Raw genomic sequence first — 21,574 nt, forward strand, 5'->3', positions numbered from 1 at the left:
GCTTGTATTTGTAAACAATATACAAATCTTTTATGTTGGCGTCTTTTTTCTTCCATGAAATTGAGTAGTATTTTTTTTTTCCTTCCAACTCCCTAATTTAGGTAGGTTAGTTTTATAATCTCTCTTTTAAGTTCCTTTCCCTTTTTCCCCTTAGTATAACTAGTATTTCCCATCTTTATATGTTTCTTTCGGAAATCTTTAATACCAGAAAAGCTCTCCAGTACTTGTCTTAGGGTTCTTTCTGTGTCAGCCAAGCATGCGTCTCCCTCCACATGTTTTATTTTCAACCTTTTTACTTTTTCCTTCTATTTTCACCTTTTCTTTACACAGAGGCAAAGCCAGCCTGGAATTTGAGAAGCATCCCAAAGAATTCCAAGAGGAGCCTAGAGTTCAGTTAAAATCTTGTCTTTACTTCTAAGTTCAAGCATTTTATCTTCCACAAAAGTCCCAATTATTTCACTCATTAAGGAATTGTTTGGTTAGAATATTAATCATGTAGAGATTATATAAAAATGTGGTCATATATAGTAAGTACTACTCTCTCTTTTTCAATTTTTTTGACTAGTTTTGACTTACACAAAATTTAAAAATGTAAAAGAAGATTTTTGAATCTTGTGTTCTTAAGTTAAAGATATATGTAATGTATCAAAATACCCTTTAATCTTGTAATTTTAAATTTGCCATGTAGAAAGTTGAAGTTAAAAGGTTATGAAAAAAATATTTTTTCTAAACGGACTAAAAACAAAGTATAACCAACAAAATTGAGTAAGGGGAACAGTAAAAAAAAGAAGAAAAAGTCCCAGTTATTTTACTTATGCTGTTCCAATTTTTGTACCAAACCATCATAGAAACAAAGAAAGTGCCCTCCAGAATTGTCACTTCTTTTCTCCAACTTTCTTGTCGGTTCACGAGGTCATTATTGTCATTTTAATCCCACAGGAACAGCATATAATGTAGCACTGCAGTAAGATAATGCACCAAAGCTTTCTTAAAGTCCATTTTTCTTTCAAGAAGTATTACGAATATATGGTTTCTTCTTATGCGTTGCTCCAAATTTAGCAAAAAATATCCAAAGATAATGCAATCCCTACCTGACCCTGAAACAGAAGATGATACAAGAAAACCACAAGCTTCTCTTTAATGGCAAATACTAAAAAGTTCCCTCCTTTCTTCTTCTTTGTTCTCTTCTGCTGCATCTTCTCCACATCAAGTTCCAAGTTTTTACCAGGTAACACATTTGAATCAATCTTCTGTTAAAAAACCATGTCTTTTTTTTTTTTTTTTTTTTTTTTTGTGGGGTTTCTTGATTTTGTGTTTTTTTTCCTTATGAAAATTGTTTTGCAGAGATAAAAGTGCAGCAAGACAAAGATGAGCCATATGTGGGAGTGAACATAGGTACAGATGTTTCCAATTTGCTTTCACCTGCAGACTTGGTTGCTTTTCTGCAATTACAGAAGATAACACACATAAGGCTTTATGATGCTGACCCTGATATACTCAAAGCTCTAGCCAAGACTAAAATCAGAGTGATTATCAGTGTACCTAATAACCAAATTATTGCAATTGGTTCCTCCAATACTACTGCAGCTGCCTGGATTGGGCGCAATGTGGCAGCTTATTACCCTCAAACTCTTATCACAGCTATTGCAGTTGGGGATGAAATATTGACCACTGTGCCAACTTCATCTCCTTTGCTCATGCCAGCAATTGAGTCACTTTATAGTGCTTTAGTGGCTGCAAATTTGCATACCCAAATCAAGATTTCAACCCCAAATGCTGCTTCCATTATTCTTGACCCTTTTCCACCTTCCCAGGCTTTTTTCAATCAGTCTATGAGCTCAGTTATTTCTAAATTATTGCAGTTTTTGTCAAGGACACAGTCACCTTTGATGATGAATTTGTACCCTTACTATGTGTTTATGCAGAATAAAGGGGTTGTTCCAATAGACAACTCTCTTTTCAAGCCCTTGACACCTTCTAAAGAGATGGTGGATCCTAATACTTTGCTTCATTACACCAATGTGTTTGATGCAATGATTGATTCAGTCTATTTTTCCATGAAAAATCTCAATGTTACAGATGTAGCAGTTCTTGTTACTGAGTCAGGATGGCCTTCAAAGGGTGATTCTAAAGAGCCTTATGCTACAATTGACAATGCTGATACTTATAACTCCAATTTAATAAAGCATACAATTGATCGTAGTGGTACACCATTGCATCCGGAAATTACTTCTAGTGTGTACATATATGAGTTATTCAATGAGGATTTGAGGTCACCCCCTGTGTCTGAAGCGCATTGGGGGCTGTTCCATGGGAATTCAACGCCCGTTTACTTGCTTCATGTGTCTGGAAGTGGTACATTCTTGGCTAATGATACTACTAACCAAACATATTGCATAGCTATGGATGGGATTGATAAGAAGACTTTGCAGGCTGCTTTAGATTGGGCTTGTGGACCGGGGAGGGCAAATTGCTCCGAAATTCAGCCAGGGGAGAGTTGTTATCTGCCTAATGATGTGAAGAACCATGCTTCATATGCATTTGATAGCTATTATCAGAAGGAAGGGTCATCTCCTCCTTCTTGTGACTTCAAGGGAGTGGCCATGATCACCACAACTGATCCAAGTAAGTCTATCATAACCTCAGTCTCTATATAAGTCTATTATAACCTCAGTCTCTATATATTTCAAGAAAGATTAGTTCAATGCACTAAAAATGAAGTCTTGAAGTTCTAGTTGTGGATTTATGAGTTACAATTAGTTATTCATTGCCAGGGGATTTAAATTTGGTCACCAACAATGTTATGTTCAACATTTTGGTGTAAAATATTTTATGAACCATCAAAAACAGAATGTTTAATAGCCTTTTTAGGTTGATGCAATGATACATTGACACTGTAATTATAAATGTCGCATTCTGCAAAATAATTCATGAGCTAGTGTTTTCCAGGCCCACAATGGAGCTTTAGAGCCCACTTATGGAACCAAAAGTTGCTGATTTTACGTGAATGGTGGGAAAAATGTTGGAAATAGGATTTTAGTTTTCTCATAGTTTATGTTCCATTTTAGTGGTGAACAAGTAGAAGGGTACTTGATATTCATTAATATAAAATAAAATACTTGAACGGTTGAACCCAAGGGTATGATTTAACGGCCAATGAAGTAAATGAAAACAATGAAGTGAATGAAAACCATGAAAGATCAAGGTTCAACAACTTTACGTGATTTCTTTGAATTTGCTTAAGCCTTGGTGGAATAGTTGATGTGCACATAAGTTGGACCGGACAATGTTAGAAAAAAGAAACATATTAATAATAGAATGGAACCATGGTGCCCACTTAGAATAGAACCACAAGAATGCATTTGTTGTTTTGTAGATTTTTGAACTTAACCAGCCTATGTTGTGGCTTCTAATTAAACTTTTTTACTTAGAATTGAGAACTTACATATTCGTATGTTCTGCTAGCAAGTGTAGGCCTCCATTTGTTTCTTTTTTCTAGTGAAGTCTATTCTAAATTATTTAGCTGAAACTCTGAACTTGTGTCTTTCCTTTTGTGGGGAATTTTTGCAGGTCACGGGAGTTGTACATTTCCAGGAAGGTGAGCATAATTTTTGTCCTTTTTTTTCCCATTCCATTTGTCCTTGTCTTTCTCATTTCCCTATGCTATGTAGCTGTAAAATCAGAGTAGTTTTCCTATTTCTTTTGGTGATTGTCTTGGATTAGAACTTGTACTTACAATCGATATATTACTAAAATTGCAGTAAGAAGGTAAACAATAAAACAAGTCAAGTAGAGAACGCGACACAAGCAAGTGGAGCAAACACAATAAGATATATTGGAGCACAGGCGGGAACAGTTGACAGGAATTTGCATGTTTTATTTAGTGTTGCCTTGTGTTTGTTTTATTATTCATTGATTCAGGTAAAATTAACTTAGTTCTTTAGCAGAAATCTTTTTCTTTGTTTAATAAAAAAAGTAGTACTAGTTCATTGTGGAGGGCAGTAATGTTTTGCAGAGGAGTGCTTATTCTGTGGATGAATATTTTTTGGGGGAGGATCACATGTAAGGGATTCTTTGGTGGACCTTTTTGTAAAAAAGTTGTATCTAATGAGATTCTTGGAAGCTCTGTTTCCTTATAAATTCAGGCAGGAGAAGAAGTGGAAATCTTGATTTGGTTCATTTTTGTTTTGGAAGACCATTTGTGTATGGATTTAGTTTTGAAAAACAGTTAGTACTCCATTTGTCCCAATTTATGTGACACATTTCAGATTTCGAGAGTCAAACATTTTTATTTTGACGTGAATCCGGATATATAATTTTTTAAGTTATTTTAAAAAATAATTTACGTATTTAGAAACTACATAAAAATTACTATAAGTTATATTTTGACGTGAATCTGGATATACAATCTTTTAAGTTATTTTGAAAAATAATTTACATATTTAGAAACTATACAAAAATTACTATAAGTTACAATAAATAACTATTTAAGGGCATATAAATAGATCATGGTAAAGATTTCTCTTGTTCGACTTTTGAAAGTAAAAAAAAATGTCACACAAATTAGGACAGAGAGTGTAGAACAAAATCAATGAAATATCTTTATTTGCTATAAGTATATTTTTGGATAGTCGAAAATTGGAAAATAAGATTAAGAAAAGAAAAACGGGATTAAGAATAAAGAAATTTTTATCTTTGAAAAAGCAGTCCTCTGGAGATCTCTTTTGTTTATTGGAAGCCAAAACAGAAAAAACAGTTCTTTTGTCTCAAAAGTAGGATATTTATTTTTAGTATAAAGCACCTACTTTAGTTCTGAAACTAAATAGGGCCACTTCTAGCTCTTTATTTGTTTATATTTTCTTTTCTGTGGAGAAGTTTTGCCATGAATCATGAGTATGGTTTCATTAATTCTAGATTCAAGTTATGATAGGGGAAATAATGGAAGAGCCCACATATTGGTAGTGAGGCTGCTTCATCATTATAGTCTTGTGGTCACTCTCAATTACTACTTATTGAATGGAGATTCGGATTTATTGTATATTGGCAGTTTATTAAATATTGGTCTTGTTGGTTGGCCTATCAATTAATCAAATTTTCTAACTCTGCTGGAGTTTTAGTAGGCGTTTGGACATGCGATTTCATCTCTGATTTCATCTCATGAGATGAAATTCCAAATCATCCAAAAAAACATGATTTGGGATTTGAAATCATGATTTAAAAAAATATAAATGTAAAATTTGACCCATACGTTTATATTTTGTAAAAAAAGACCCATAAGTTGGTAGATATATTTAACAATCATGTTTACTAATCGGGAAATGCATGCTCGGCGTGAAGATATTGTTCGTACCTTGTGGGAGGATTATATTAAAGAGTAGTTACATTACTATTCATGTTAAATTTTTCTTTTGATTAAACTAAAGTTTGATCAATTGATGTTGTATTTTTTAGAAAGACCTTCTAGTAGCGTATTAATTTTATTATGAATTATGATTTACTCATTTCGTAAGATTGTATAAGAATTGAGAAAATTTTGATGGTTTTCACAATTTGTGGAGTTTTATGTTTATAAAAAAAACTACAACTTAAGAAATCCAAACTGCATGTTCAAACATGATTTCATCTCATGAGATGAAATCACGTCCAAACGGCTCCTTAGTTCATTTGTGGAGGGTAGGTGGGATGCTTTTGGTGAATACCCATCGTCACTTAAAAATAAAGGAGAAAGAAATAAAGCAAGAATCATGCTTACTCCTTGTGATAATTTTGCACTATCCTATTGCTGTTCCTTGATGTAAAAATAAAAATAAAATAAAAAAAATGGTTTGGGTTGGTTTTGTTTGGGGTGGGGGGGGGGGGGGGTGTGGAAGGAATGGATTGGGTAGGGAAGTGATGCTCAAGTGACCTTTTTCCTTTGACTAGATTCAATTAGCAGTAAGCTGCATTAATTTTATTCTGCATACTAACATTGGCTGAAGGGGAAAAAAGAAAAAAAACTTTGGTAAATGGTTAAACTACAGTTTACAAAGTTGTTAAGAATGTTACTTGCCTACTTCTAAGAGAACTATTCTTTTTACATATCACAGTTCACAGCCACAACAACTAATGCTAATAGGAACAATTATTTATTCCAAACTTTTACTAGACAAAATCATTTGAAGTGTGAGTCTCCCCAAACAATTAAGAGAAAAAACATGGAAAAGAAGACATAAGAATATACGAATAATAAGTTAATGTGACAGTTTAATGAGTTGTTCGAAGCTATTGCAAATTCTAAAAGCTATCAGACATAAGGAATGTCAAAGATACCAAAAATGAGATAGTGCTGAGTACACAGTAGTGCTGAGTACACAGTTTTGCCAACCCAAAGTAGACACGTAAAGGATAAGTTCCAGCATGGTCAATTTCTGAAAATGCAAAGAGCTTTTCCACTTATCATATTTTGTATTTTATGTCTTGTCCTTATTTTTTTTCTCCTAAAATTTTCACGAACCATAATACAACAATCAAATATGATTTGTCAAGAGAAAAGTAAAAGAGATTTTGATGCAATTAACAAGAAAGACGACTTCTAAATTAAGCCATGTGTCAATTGTATTGTGACCTTAAATATTTAGCATGCAATTGAGGGATAGTGGTTGTCTATCATTTTTGTAATGACAAAATATTGTTTGAAGAAAATTCTTTGCGAGATCCTTTTCCAGTTTATTATATAGACTCCTCTAATTACTGAGTTGAGGTTAAACTTGATTTTCCATGTCGACGGAATATATTTTTCTGCTCCTCTCCTGTTTAAGAGTAATTATGTCTTTTCAGGGTAATGTTTACTCTACATAGAATTGTCATCATTAGGAAAGAAACTTGTAGAAATCAAATGATCAAAGAAACCAAAGGAGCAATCATATTCCTTAAGGTTAGGCTAGGATAGGGAGAAAATGCATAGAAATACCTATATACATGTGCAAAAGAATCAGTCTTTCTTAGGATCACTGATGCCTCTTCGGAAAACCTAGTCAGAAATGGAATATGTGTGTTGAAGTGTGACCATCTCATCTAAATGATTAAGCTGTTTGAGAGAGCACAATTTATTTATATAATTATATCTCAATAGCATGTCAGTATCTGAAAGCGGATGCGAGAAAAATGTCAAAAGTCTCTTATCCCGTAGTCCACTCTATGGAACAGTTTCATCTTGCACTTGGCTGTGGGACGGTGAAGAGCATAAAAATAGAGAACACTCAATTTTACGTTCAAGGTGTAAAAATCACGAACTACACGTATGTTTGGATTTCAACTAACTCTTCTACTAAAACAATGACTCAAGTACACTTTTCAACTTGGTTCAGCACATGATCCAACACAGACTACCAATACGAATCCTATTTGGCTCAGTGAGTAGTATTTAAGATAAAAACCATTTTCTCAAATCCACTTAACAAGTATGCTTTTGAGTAAAGCCTCTAAAATCTAGGCTTTAAGCCCCTCATTTTTGGGGCCCCATTTTTCATCAATATAGATTATTTTTGAAAAATTATAAAGTATTTTAAGTACATTTTTTACATTAAAAGAAAATAGTTAATTAATTTATAAAAATTAGGCCCCCAAATCAATAATTACTGTATAGTATACAAATACTCAATCTATATTTACTATATTGACAAAAAAAAAAAAAGGACCTCGATTGGTTGTTCTACAATGCTCAATTTACTTTTAATCTTTCTCTAAATTCTAGTATACTTCTATGCTTTCACATTCTTCTTTGTTTCTCCAAGAGAGTCTTTGACTATATTGCTATGAAGGACGAGCCACAGTGTATGAATTTGCTATTTTTGTTTTTCTCGGAAAACAAATATTGCAAGAGGTATATTGAAGCATCAAATAAGTATTCTGAAATCAAATTATCAACTTCGTAAATCAAGTTTTATTATTTCAAATTTTCATTTTTTTTTCATCTAAAACTTGCATGTTTTTGATATTTTACTACGTAATATATATTATCTCTTTAACTATTTATTAGAATATAAAATATGTCAACTAGAAAATATGAATCCGGTTGTTTAAAACTCAAAAAGGAAGAATTGAATCTTTGATACAATCTCAAAAAAGAGCTCTTGAGAAAGTAAGCAACATATCTGACATAGATCCTCGAAAAGTAGACTTCAAATGAAAAATAATTATGAATTCTTTTTTCTATTCTCGTTTTTGTGATAAAAAAAGTTTAAGGCCCTTCATTGAAATTTGGCTTTAAGCCCCTAACAGTATTGAGCCGCCCCTGTATACAAGCTTTGTTTGTTAATCATCAAAACATCACATGAATCAACACTCCTCCCCTATCTGAATTTACGCCAACAATTTCCCCCCTGCTTGTGGCAGAAGGGAAACAAATCCAGTTTACCTGAGGAGATGGTTACAAGCTCCTCATCATAGAGTGACATTGCCATATGTAGCGCAGTGAAGCAAACCGTCTTTGTAAACAAAATGGAAGAATTTATAAGCCGGTTTTTGTGTCTGCCAAGATCGATCCATTTGTTGTGGCAATTGATAGACCAACCTCGGCAAACTTAGCAGATATTAGGGATCCGGAAGAGTATTTTTAAACAGGAACATATTTGAACTGCTCCAATATTTTATTGAATGCTATATTAATTACATTAAGTCTTGGACAAATAGTCGTTCGGATAATAGGGTGAGGAAACAAATCAAAAACACATGATGACTTCTTCAAACAGCTTCTAGATGATCATATGATCTGACCAAGTAAAATAAATTAGGAGGTAATGACATGCATTAAGAGATCTATTCAAAGGAACCTTCTTAAAAATCAGATGAAAATAGAGTACTTGCTATTTGGCATCTATCCATAAATTGTAAGCTTTTGACTTTTGAGATATGTGTGTTTGTAATCTATGGACTAAAATGAGCAAATGTATCAATCCCCAGATTTGCCTCAGGCATTGACCTTACCCTTTGCTTGTCATCCGTGATTGCTACATAACGAAACCTACTCAAGTTTACTACTGTCCATAGTGTCACTTTGAATTGCTAGATACTTACAGGCTTCTCCATTCTTTTACTTTTGGAGAGATCAATGGCGAATCCCCTGCAGGTAGATTGCACAGCAATAGAAACCTGAAATTACACCTGAATGAGACTTCATTTCTTTGGTAACCACATTATATATGTGGCCCTCCCAGCCCAATTACAGAAGGTTAAACACTTCATTAGTCCTAGGAATATGTAAAAACAAAGGTTGAAAATTTTCAAACACACAATTGATATCTGTCCTGGTCTCCTGGAAAGCTCCAATTAATGGACGTCCCAACACCCCTGGTAAGCAGGGATTTTGAAGTTTTTTTGGACCATACAATTTCTTTAAAAAATAAGTTTAAATGATCATTGTAAACTACTGAAACAATTCTGTTTCACCAGACTTGAGGTCCAGAAAATTGTCTACTAACTCCAAACTTTATGCTTACCAACAAATCTGTGATTTTGATATAGGAAGTCTCACAAGCCCATTGCCCAGAATAACCCCTACATAACATCCTCAATAATCAGAGAGCAAGCAGAAAAAAAGATCATTAATAGGGGTAGAAATAAGATTGAAGAAAGAATCACAAACACAGAGGGAGTGCCTTGTGTGATCAAATTCAAGATTTCTTTACCATTGTAAAGGGTATCACTTGTTTTTCTTGTAATGATTACAGGATGTGCTGTAGGAAAATATCAATTTTCAGAAATTCAAAATATTGTCTTTAACTTAAAAAGAGTTGCACTTCAAATTATAATTTGGATAATTTGTAATATGCAAGTGCTTAATTACTACTACTAAAAAAAGGTGCACAACTTTATGAAATTATCATGTTATATCAATGAGAACATTTTTAGCACTTTCGAGAGAAAGAATAAGGTCAGACAAAAGCCACGACTGTCACTTAAAGAACTATGGTAACAAGCCTGCTGTATCCTCGAACATTGTTGTTTGCTGCCTAATATTTTCTTCTGTTGATTTTTATACATCGATAGTGCGAAAATAAGGTGCCGTTTGGCCATAAATATCAAAAACAAATTTACTTTTTTTGGAATTTTTGAAGTTCGAGCTGGAGTTGGAGTTGTGTTTGGTCATAGTTTTTGAAATTGTAGTTTTTGGTGAAATGTAGTCGTAAAAAAGTGAAAAAAGTGATTTTTTTTAAAAAAATAAGTTTTTCTTGTTTTTGGTATAGTTGTATTCCGAATATTTATGGCCAAACGCCCAAAAGTAAAAAAAGTGAAAAAAAATTCCAGAAAAAAGTGAATAATTTTTATGGCCAAACGGCTACTAAGTTTAGCCCCGCAGTGTTAAAAAATTAAGAATCAATTGTAGTTAACTTTTTATAGGAATTATTAATTGATAATCTAAAAATATGATATTTTTACAACGGAAAAGGGTCAAATATACCCCTGTACTATCAGAAAAGAGTTAAATATATCCCTCGTTATATTTTAGGTCTAAACATACCTTTTTTGTTATACTTTAGGTTCAAATATACCCCTCTGTTATACTTTAGTCCATATATATACCCTCTTCCGTTAAAATTATCCATGGTGGATATGAAATATGACGTGGCAACTGACAACTCGGTGAGGTGGACACCACATAACATGCCACCTCACCACCCCAACCCATTTACCCCTCTCTTCCCTTCTTCTTCCACCACTATCATCTTCTTCCCTCCGCAACCTTTGTTTCCATTAGCACCACCACACCACCATCAAGCCGTGATGCTACTGACTTCATTTTCTTCCCCATTTGAATTATCTCTTTTAATAATATAACTTATTTATCCTTTTCAATGGTTTCGATTATCTCAGGCGATTACTATCGGGTAGATTTCGACGAGTTAAGCGGTGAATATTATTGTATAGTATTTTGTAACCAAAATGTTTGGGTGTGGAAACAGTTGTTAATTGCCATTGGATTAATGAAAACTTTTGGGTTTTCATTTGTTAGTTTTGCCGTTTAGAATATTAACGTTTCAAATTCTTCCAAATAAGTTTGGATTGGTTGGTTTTTTTAAATTCAATTTTGAATTAATGGTTTAGTTACTTCAAATTTGTAGGCAATTTAAAGTTACAATTTTGAATTAGGAGTGTTTTTTTAAGCAATAATTAGGAGTGTTTTTTAAGGAGATATTGGTGTGGTGGTGCTAATGGAGACAAAGGTTGTGAGAGAAGGAGATGATAGCGGTGGAAGAAGAAGGGGAAGAGAGGGGTAAATGGTTTGGGTGGGCGAGGTGACATGCCATGTGGTGTCCACCTCACCGAGTTGTCAGTTGCCACGTCATATCTCATGTCCACGATGGATATTTAACGGAGAAGGGATATATTTGAACTAATGTAGAATAGAAGGGTATATTTGAACCTAAAGTATAACGAAAAGGGTATGTTTAGACCTAACATATAACGAGGGTATATTTAACCCTTTTCTGATAGTACAGGGGTATATTTGACCCTTTTCCAATTTTACAATTGGTTAAAAATCAATTGTAGCTTAATTCCAAATCTAGACTCTGATTCATTGATTCACGTCTGAACCCCTCAGTTTTCAGCAAAAATACAAATTGGTCTGACTCAAATTGCAGAACCTTGTGACTTTCTAAAATTTGATAAACTTTGTACCAAAAAGACAAAGCTGTAACTGTTGTCGACAATTTTTCTTCTTTTCTTTTATCACCCTCTCCTGAATCCAATTGAATTTGTAACAGTTGGCCCTAACGACGAAGCATATTAGAATTTGACCACACCATGATCCTTTTGGCTCACAAGAATGATTAGGCTTTGAAGAAAAACTTAAAGATTGAACATTATATTCTCTTTTATGCATATAGTCAAGACAAAAATAAATAATATTTACATGAATATAAATTAAAAAATTTATATGGATTAATAAGCACAAATATAAATATCAATATTAGAATAGAGCATAGATAAACTACATCTTCGATTACCGGATTCTCTTTAAAAACGAAATAAAAAAATCAAGGAGATTTTCACTTTTAAATAAATGTGTGTATATGTGTTTATAGATAATCCATTTACTAATCCCTTAGTCATAAAATATGTATTTAATATATATGTAATTCATTTACTTTTTCATTACACAATACAAAATTAGATTTTTCTAATATTCTTAAATCAAATAAAAGAAATGAAGGGGAATGCAATTACATTTTCTACTCGATGAATTAACTTATTTTCCTACTGCTTTTCCTTTTTTTAATTCTTAATCCCTTCAACTCATCCTTTAATAGGCATTCTTATTCAACAAAAAACATTATTTCCCTTCAATCATCTAATATTTTGTTCTTCTCTCTTTTTTCTATTCTTTTTTTTTTTTTTTAACTTCTTATTCATTCCCTTTTCTCCCTCCGCAGTGTTACTTCAAAAAGTAGAAATTTTACTTCCCCCTTCGTGCCTACACATCTCCATTTATTTCATCCCTAATTCTCTGCACTACTATTCAAAATCTTTCTTTCTTAGGACCCGTTTGGCCATCAGAATTATTTACTTTTTTCTATTTTTTTTTTGCACTTTATTGAAAATTAATGTTTGGTGATAAAAATTCAAATACAAATTCCAAATACAACTTAAAGTTTTATTTGAAATTTGGAGAATACTTAAAACCATGTTTTCACCTTTTTCAGTTTCGATATATTCAAACAATCAAATATTATTTGTAAAAACTATAATCAAACGCCATTCCAATTTCAAAAGTTCCTAATAACGTGAAAAATATTTTGTTTCTATGACCAAACGCCTACTTAATCTTTCAACATTCACATTATGAATTGTAAAAATCATATCTATAAAAATCTATCTAAGTACGACATAGCAAGAGATCCCAAAAATTAGGGGAGAAGGTCATAAAACCTATTGCGAAAAAAGGAAAGTTTCAAACCCGTTTTTATCTGCAGTCGCGTCAAGTAATTTTCTCCGCTCCTTCGATTCTTGATAAGAAAATCTTCTAAAAAGAACATCACAACTATGACCTGTATGTTTTGTTTTCCGGATTACTTCTTTCACTCTTCATTTTCCTCCGGTAACAGAGAAGTCACCTGTTTATTTTTGCCATCAATTTCAAAGCTCATCAGATGAGCAGACTAATTAAAGAAAAGAAATAAATCAAAAATGAGAGGTAAAATAGTTGACACCTTATTTTTCTTGCTTGTCTCTTTTCCTTCTGCTGTCAAGAAATGTTTAACTCAAATTAACATTCATTGTTCTTTAACTGAGTCGACCAATCAAAGAGAATATAATCAAAATTGTTAAGAAGTTTTTGGGCAAGATGAGAGGAAAAATAAGATTAAAGATAAAACTAAATGAGTATTCTAATTTAAAGGAAATAACCTATTATTTTCCTCCACGACTCTTTCTTCTTATGTTGCAGAGAAGTGGTAAAACAACCATGGTTAATAATTTAAAAGATCAAATAAAATGAAGAACATAGTAAGATGAACAACCTGAGCATTATCACATATTAATATATATAGTAATTGTTTGATTTGTTATATGGGAGGGGAAAAGGTAGGAGTGATAGAGTAGGTCGGAGAAATTTGCAATGACATTTACTTTTATCATAACCGACGCAATCGCATCATTTTTTTATCATAACGGACATTTACTTTGTAAATGTTTGTTTCCAAATTAAGAAATAAGTTATTTATTTTGACACAGACTAAAAAGAAAATAAGTTTAAACAAATTAAAACAAAGGAAGTATGATTCATGACCATAGAGATGTGTCACATCACTCTTCTCTTGTCTAGCTTATATATATATATATATAGATAGATAGATTTAATACAATGTAATTACAATAATTATAAGGGAAATAATGAAAAATAATACTATTAAATGGTGAGTGAATCTTTATTATATGTGGGGAATGAACCTTTAGTATTTTATTTTATTTAGTAAAATAGAGAATGAAGAGAAAAAATGTCAAAAAATTGAAAAAAAAAGATAAATGCTAATGGAGGGCATAGAGAGGTGTTACATCACCTTATTGATGCCTAACTCTATATTATATATAGATTGGATCTCTTTTGTTAAAACATTATATTGTGCATAGGTGAAATTATTTGTTTATTGGTTATCGAATTCCATTTACATTTTACTCAAGAAAACTTCCAACACAATGGTAAAAAGAGATTAAAAAAATCTTTTAGATTCTGAATTTGGTTTCCATTTGTGACATTTTAACTTTTTCTTTTTTGAATTTCCTCTGTCCAAGATTTACCTATACCATATAAATAAAATGGATATTTAACAAATAGGAACTGAAGCATTAGATCTCACAGCCACTTTAATGATTGACAACATGTTCCAACCAATTGTTACTTAGTTGTTAGCATCAAATATTTAATATGGGAATTCTTTAATTTGGCAATGAACAGAACAGAAATTCTAGGAAGCCCACAAGAACATGATTTTGAATTCTTGGCACTAGCAATTGAACATGCATGTGCCTTATAAGTGCCTTATAATTGATGCTTGATCAAACTTGGGGTTTTGTGATGCCAAGTATAACAATTTCTTATCTTTACATCTTGTCGGGGAACAACTTTTAAGTGCAAACTCAAAGTAAAACCTTTATTAATATCCGCTGACTACATGCATTAAGTATTGCATCCAAGAACACAAATAAAGTACTAACTTTTTGCATTTTTGCCTATACAAGGCTGCTAGAATTTCTTCCTCGACTTTTGAGTCTAACTTGTTTTTAGTATGGCTTTGAAAGGGATGTTGAAAATTCTTTTTTTTTTTTTTCATTATAAGTGTACTTTTACTATTTGGAGAGCCAAATAGTGTTATCTTAGAAAGATTCTCTTCAATATCTTTTACCGGTGAAGAAAGAACGTCGATGCCCTTGAAAATAAAATAATTATCCCCTCATACGTTCTTTACTTTCATACCTCTAAAGCTATTTAACCAAAATGTCTCCAAAATTGTGATACCAACATGATATTACTCTGCCTTTTATATACCATGATGATATAACATATGACTTTTTTTATTTCTTCAAAAATACTTATCAGCTCTCTATGAAGCCCATATGGTATATGGGCAAATGTTACAATTAGGGTAAATGTAATTTTTTGGGTGTTTTCATTTTTTACTGTATTTTCAATTTTGGGCCTGACCCATTTTTGGGTTGGGCTCAATGAACCTCGTTTCTTTCTGGCATATTAATAAAAAGCCCGGATGGGCATAATTGTTAAAAAAAAAAAAAAACCATATGGTATATATAATATACTGACATGGTATCATAGATAATCATGTTCATTTATTCAAAAAATACACTTTCTTTAAAAAAACAAAAAATCCTCTATGACATCATCATCTTATATACATATAGTCAGTGGCGGAGCCAGGATTTCTGCCGAGGGGGTTCAAAATATAAAAATGTAAACATACGAAGAAGTCTAAGGGGGTTCAACATCTACTATATATACATACAAAATAATTTTAACCTTGTAAAAATAGTATTTTTTTCCGCTGAGGGGTTTCAGATGAACACCCTCAGCTCTATGTGACTCTGCCACTGCATATAGTGAGATGATATAATGGAGGACTGCTTCAATACTTCAATGAGACACTCCTTAGTCTTCCATGATACCATCATGATATATTCCTTATATTGAGATGGTATCATGGAGGGTTACTTCAGTCTTTCAATGAAACACTTTTTTAGTCCTCCATGATACCATCGTGGTACATAGATATATTGAGATAATATCATGGAGGAAGAGTTTTGTGCGAGAGGGTACTCGGGTAAATATTTTCGGCTGGCTGGGTAAAAACGAATTAATTATGGATGCATAAATATTTTACTTTTTTAGAGGTATTTTGTGTTGTTTTCTCTTTATTTTTCTTACCATTCTTAAGATTTTCGTATTATGAAAGTTGAACCACTTTCAGCCGACCTTTCTCCGTAATCACCACCTTTAGTGATGGACCCACTATTTTCACCAATAATGAATCAAAATATAAAAAAAATAACTACATAAAGAATTCATGGGGTTCAACCTATATATTTTTCACCATCTAAACAGTGTAGTTTTCAAGATATAAAAAAAATAACTACATAAAGAATTCATGGCTCCGCTACTGAATACTGTTCACCTTGTAATTACTACCAAGATAGAAACTGATTGTTTCACTTCATAAATTTGTAACTCTTTTTATTTTTCTTGCTTTAAGTACTTGACAGTTGGACAATCCATATTTACTGATTTGACCAATCAAGATGTCGTCTAGGAAGACCCCAAAGGGGTTAAAATTCCTCTACTAAATATTAATCTCTATATTTTCAACTCAAAACCTCTCATCAAAGATGCCTAATTTGCTGGTACATCGTGATGAAAAGATGCCTAATTTGCTGTCTTCGAGACTTCAGTTAATTTGTTAATGTGGATGCAATCTTTCCTTTTTATCATTTTTAAAATCAGGAATTCCTAGTTGCATGTGAAAGGGGGTCACAGGGGCTTAGTCCTTCTCACTTCACAATATATTTTGTCCACTCTCACTGACAATTCACAAGCCTTTTGATAACTCTCTCCTTTCTCTTTCTCCAATTCTTTTCCCTCCCAACTTTTTTTCCATTTTGGAGAAGAAGAGAAAGGAGAAAAAAGTTCATTTTCTTTTCAAGAAAAACAAAAAGAAACAACACAATGAGGGAGAAGAGCATTGTTCATTATTCTACCATTCTCACTCTTATTCTTGTGTGTGTTAGTACTTTACAAAGTGCATATGGTGGCAACCCTTATCGGTACTACACTTGGAAAATCACTTATGGAAATATTTACCCTCTCGGTGTCAAACAACAGGTATATGTATAGTTCTTCATAATCTTGAAGTTTCTTGGATTTTCACTGAGTTGATTTAACTAACACTCTGTTTATGTAATGGTTGTGGCAGGGGATCTTGATAAATGGGCAGTTTCCAGGTCCACAAATTGACTGTGTAACCAATGACAATTTGATTATCAGTGTCTACAACTACTTGAATGAGCCTTTTCTCATTTCTTGGTAAGATTTTAATCAAAGTGTATTCTTTTTTCCTTTTTTCTTTCTCATTCCCCTGTTAATGTTATTCAGATTAAAAAAAGAAAAAAAAAAGGTACGATCTTTTGGCTGTTATGCAATGGAATTGACATTTTTTAATAGAAAGAACTACTTTTTGATGCAGATCTATTTGATATTTTGCCTCCTAATTTACGTTCATGAACAGTGAAATGTCTATGATAAAATCATTTTGTCTCATTTCTTCTTTTACTTACTAACGATTTGTAATGAAAGATATGGGTATGGAGGAATGTGGTTGGTGCACCACTAGAAAGGAGAAAGAAAAGTATTAAGTAGGAATCAAGGAGTCCTTAGTTCTCTAGCTAAATAGTTCAGCATTCAACTAAGTGCACTATTTGATTTTTTTGTATTATGGGTATTAAGTGCGAACCTATTATATTAGATCAAAATTCTAGGAAATATGTGAGTTCGCGTACATATTAGTGTTATTTTCATAGTAAATCCGGATCTGGATTAGTTATGATTATGAAGAAAGATGGGTAGGGATTTGTCAACAGAGAGTAATGTGCTTTTGGTCTAGTTTACAACTGAGATATGAGCTGTAGGCATTAGACTTGTCTAATCATTTTGTATGCTGGTCCACGTGAGTAGGTCCTAGTCCTGTTATCTCCTTTCATTTTTACCACTGTAGTTTTATACTTCTCAAACTTACCTTTCATGTCTTCTCTTGCAACTTAATCCGCAGGATACTTTACTGTGAGACATGGAATTAATATGGTATGGGGTTACAAATCCTTGGTACATCAAAGAAACCCACTGCCCACGTGCTAGATCTCTAGATCTCTGACATGAACTATTACTATATTTTATATGTGGAGTACAATGAGGCACACTCCTAGAAAACAGAGAGAAAGTGGCATGTTTTTCTGTAGGGCCAAAATGATGGAGCACTAGCATTATGAAGGGTGAATAATGAAGGCTACTGAAGTCTAATCCCACCAAATTGTACCAAGTGAATCTTTCAAGGATAAGTTGTAGACCTTAAAACAGTATTAGTAATAACTAAAAAGCCCTTTTTTGATATTTTAAACCGTTTGATGAGGTTGTTCATGTCATTCAATATAGTATCAAAGCAGGTAGAGATTTTAGGTGCCAGTTTCGCCGATAACCGCCAGTAAAAGATTGACACATACTTGGTCGAAGGAAAAAAGAAACATGCCTGCAATAGTTTAAACTTTTAGATAATGTAAACGCAATTCAATCTGATATAATCTCGTGCATAGGTGACCATGCATACACATTGAATTGGGGAGGAAGTAGAAGCAATTCAACGAAAAATCAAAGTTTTATCACAGAAATAGCTGAATTAATAAAATATAAGCAGATAGATTTCATCTTAGCTCTTTTCATTTACTCTATACTTCTTGCAGCATAGGTTAGTCTTGTTGTATGCCATCGATTACATTGGTCTAACAAATTAAAACGGTCTATGCTAATAGCATCTCTTAATCACATAACAACCTTTTACTCTTATGTTTTCTATAAAGTATTAGTTAGCAGTAATTTAATGAGTTCATTGGTATAGACTAACTAAAGAATTATTCAGCTGGCAATATTTTTTGCTTCCTGACAATTCAAATTTGCTGAAAATTGTTTCAGGAATGGTATACAACAAAGGAGAAACTCATGGCAAGATGGAACTTTTGGTACCACTTGTCCAATTCCACCTGGGAAAAGCTTCACTTACACTCTCCAAGCAAAAGACCAGATAGGTAGTTTTTTCTACTTCCCATCACTTGGAATGCAGAAAGCAGCAGGGGGATATGGTGCCATCAGAGTTTATAGCCGTCCTCGAATTCCAGTACCTTTTGCTCAACCTGCTCATGACTTTACTGTACTAGCTGGAGACTTGTACAAGAGAAGTCACAGGGTGGGTGCCATCTGTTTGGATCAATTATCATTTTTTTGTTATCTTTACAATTTTTTACGGAATGATCTTGGTGCTAAATTTACGCGGGGGTTTGATTCTTGCAGCAACTGAAGTACATTTTAGATAGTGGTCATAATCTTCCATTACCTGATGGTCTTATTATCAACGGTCGGGGATGGAATGGATACACATTTACAGTTGATCAAGGTAAATTGCTTACTTGTCTGATTACAATAATACTGTTTTCTCTGTGCCTTAGTTCTCCACTCAATGTGCAGGTAAGACATATAGGTTCAGGATATCTAATGTGGGGATTGCAACATCAATAAATTTCAGAATTCAAGGGCACACGATGAAACTAGTTGAAGTTGAGGGATCACATACACTCCAAACAACCTACACTTCACTTGACATCCATCTAGGACAGTCTTATTCAGTTTTAGTGACTGCTAATCAGGCTCCAAAGGACTACTATGTCGTGGTCTCTTCACGCTTCACCAGACGAGTGCTAACCACCACAGCTGTGCTTCACTACAGCAACTCATGGACAAAAGTCTCTGGACCTCTCCCTGGTGGGCCTACTACTCAAATTACTTGGTCAATTTACCAGGCCAAATCTATTCGGTAGTAGCATCATCTTTTGTCTAATTCTCTTTACTTATCACAAAAATGAAAAGATAAGTCATTACTTCAGAAGGTTAGTTACCTATTCTGAAACTGAAAACTCTTCATTTGTTGATTGTTAAATCAGATGGAATCTAACTGCAAGCGGACCAAGGCCTAATCCTCAAGGTTCCTATCATTATGGGTTGATCAAGCCTACACGCACGATCATGCTTGCCAATTCTGCTCCATATATAAACGGCAAACAGAGATATGCTGTCAACAGTGTCTCGTATGTTGATCCAGACACCCCATTAAAGCTGGCTGATCACTTCAACATTGGAGGGGTGTTCAACCTTGGTAGCATTTCTGACCAGCCCTACAACGGAAATGCGTATATTGGAACCCCTGTTATGACTGCTAACTTCAGATCTTACGTTGAGATCATTTTCCAAAACTGGGAGAATAGTGTCCAGTCATGGCATATAGATGGCTATTCTTTCTTTGTTGTTGGGTAAATCATCTCTTACTTCATCGAAAAAGCTGATTTACACATTTAGTCCTCTTGATTATTAATTTATCTTTGTGAACGAACAGCATGAGTGGTGGACAATGGACTCCAGCAAGTAGATTGCACTACAACTTAAGGGACACGGTTGCACGTTGCACCACTCAGGTCTGTCAAAACTTCTAGTATAATAGTGCACATGATCTCAACTTTGTTCAATGCTAAAGCATCCTTAAACTTATGTTTCCAACGTATTTGTTTGATGTAATTTAGGTGTATCCCAAGTCATGGACTGCAATATACATGGCATTGGATAATGTAGGAATGTGGAACATAAGGTCTGAGGATTGGTCAAGGAGGTACTTGGGTCAGCAATTCTACTTAAGAGTTTACTCCCCAGCAAATTCTTGGAGAGATGAACTTCCAATACCAAAGAATGCTCTTCTTTGTGGTAAAGCTAGACATCACCACACTAGGCCTCTTTGAAACAGTAATAGTTCTTAGTTTTCTGTCACGACAGGGTGACCGGGAAAGATTTAATCTGGGAAGAGTTAAGATGCTGAGATTGAGCTATGATTTAGAGTCGCTTCTTTTCTTTCTATATGATGTGTATCCTGCTTTCTATTGTTGGAATTGTTGGAATGTATCATTTCACTACATTTCATTTTTTGTTCAAACTTTTGGTTGGATGCCAAATAGATAAGCAGGGAATAACTTCTTTATTTCAAGGCAAAAGTATCTTTATTTGGTGGTTCTTTCATTTATCACATTGTTCCTCGAGAAATGACTATGAACAAGTCTTGTGGTGGAGCCAAACTAATTCGGGTTAGCTTGCATAATTCTTAATTTATTGAGTACCTGCAACCTCCCATCATCACAATTTTATCTGGTGACTTTGTCTATAAAAACTTAGACTAAAAAAGAAATCACCAAAGTCCCAAATTTATATAACCTTTTCACGACGAGTCATTAACCGAAATTGTTGAAGTCTTTGAGTTAGCAGGAGTTACTCTACTAAGTTTATCATTATGCATTACGAAATCCATGGATGGGGACTTAGAGTAATTGGAGTAAAACAAAATTCGGTATTCTAAACAAAAAATTTATACACTAATAATACAAGGTTGCCTATTAGTGTTTTTTTTTTTTTAATTTTTTTTTTTGCCTATTGGATACTATTAGGTGGTATCTACAACAAGTAGGCATTTGGACATGTGATTTCATCTCATGAGATGAAATCAGCATTTGGACATGCGATTTCATCTCTCATTTCATCTTATGAGATTAAATCCCAAATCATCCAAAAAGGCATGATTTGGGATATGAAATCATGATTTCAAAAAATATAGATGTAAAATTTGACTCATAAGTTTATATTTTATAAAAAAAGACTCATAAGTTGGTAGATATATTTACCAATCATGTTTACCAACCATATGTTGGTAGATATATTGTATGTACCATGTGG

The 21,574-nt window shown here is 33.3% G+C and overlaps 2 protein-coding genes and 1 long non-coding RNA gene across 4 annotated transcripts; 2 read left to right on the forward strand and 1 right to left on the reverse strand.

The window, feature by feature from the left end:
• Nucleotides 1-761: 761 nt before the first annotated feature.
• Nucleotides 762-4,179, forward strand: LOC132625120 (glucan endo-1,3-beta-glucosidase 1). Of its 2 annotated transcripts, none has more exons than XR_009576656.1 (4): nt 762-1,228; nt 1,345-2,355; nt 2,433-2,625; nt 3,571-3,598. XR_009576656.1 is itself a non-coding variant. In XM_060339927.1 (4 exons), the coding sequence occupies exons 1-4, from the start codon at nt 1,141-1,143 to the stop codon at nt 3,934-3,936; spliced, it is 1,572 nt and encodes a 523-aa protein (XP_060195910.1). In that variant the 5' UTR covers nt 802-1,140; the 3' UTR covers nt 3,937-4,179. The 2 variants fall into 2 exon arrangements, 1 of the variants encoding a protein (XP_060195910.1); XM_060339927.1 differs by adding an exon at nt 3,762-4,179 and having other exon boundaries at nt 802-1,228; nt 1,345-2,625.
• Nucleotides 4,180-8,585: 4,406 nt separating this feature from the next.
• LOC132625122 (uncharacterized) lies at nt 8,586-13,380 on the reverse strand. Its single transcript, XR_009576658.1, has 4 exons — nt 13,191-13,380; nt 12,938-13,094; nt 9,477-9,534; nt 8,586-9,129 (listed from the first exon to the last, which is right to left on the reverse strand). It is a non-coding gene; the product is annotated as an uncharacterized LOC132625122 (long non-coding RNA).
• A 3,025-nt stretch (nt 13,381-16,405) lies between these two features.
• On the forward strand, nt 16,406-20,828 carry LOC132623523 (L-ascorbate oxidase homolog). Its single transcript, XM_060338299.1, has 8 exons — nt 16,406-16,867; nt 16,959-17,068; nt 18,725-18,995; nt 19,100-19,202; nt 19,274-19,619; nt 19,747-20,112; nt 20,196-20,274; nt 20,380-20,828. The coding sequence occupies exons 1-8, from the start codon at nt 16,712-16,714 to the stop codon at nt 20,590-20,592; spliced, it is 1,644 nt and encodes a 547-aa protein (XP_060194282.1). The 5' UTR covers nt 16,406-16,711; the 3' UTR covers nt 20,593-20,828.
• Nucleotides 20,829-21,574: the final 746 nt, after the last annotated feature.

Source organism: Lycium barbarum, chromosome 12 (genome assembly GCF_019175385.1).
Source record: "Lycium barbarum isolate Lr01 chromosome 12, ASM1917538v2, whole genome shotgun sequence".
Taxonomy (NCBI): domain Eukaryota; kingdom Viridiplantae; phylum Streptophyta; class Magnoliopsida; order Solanales; family Solanaceae; genus Lycium; species Lycium barbarum.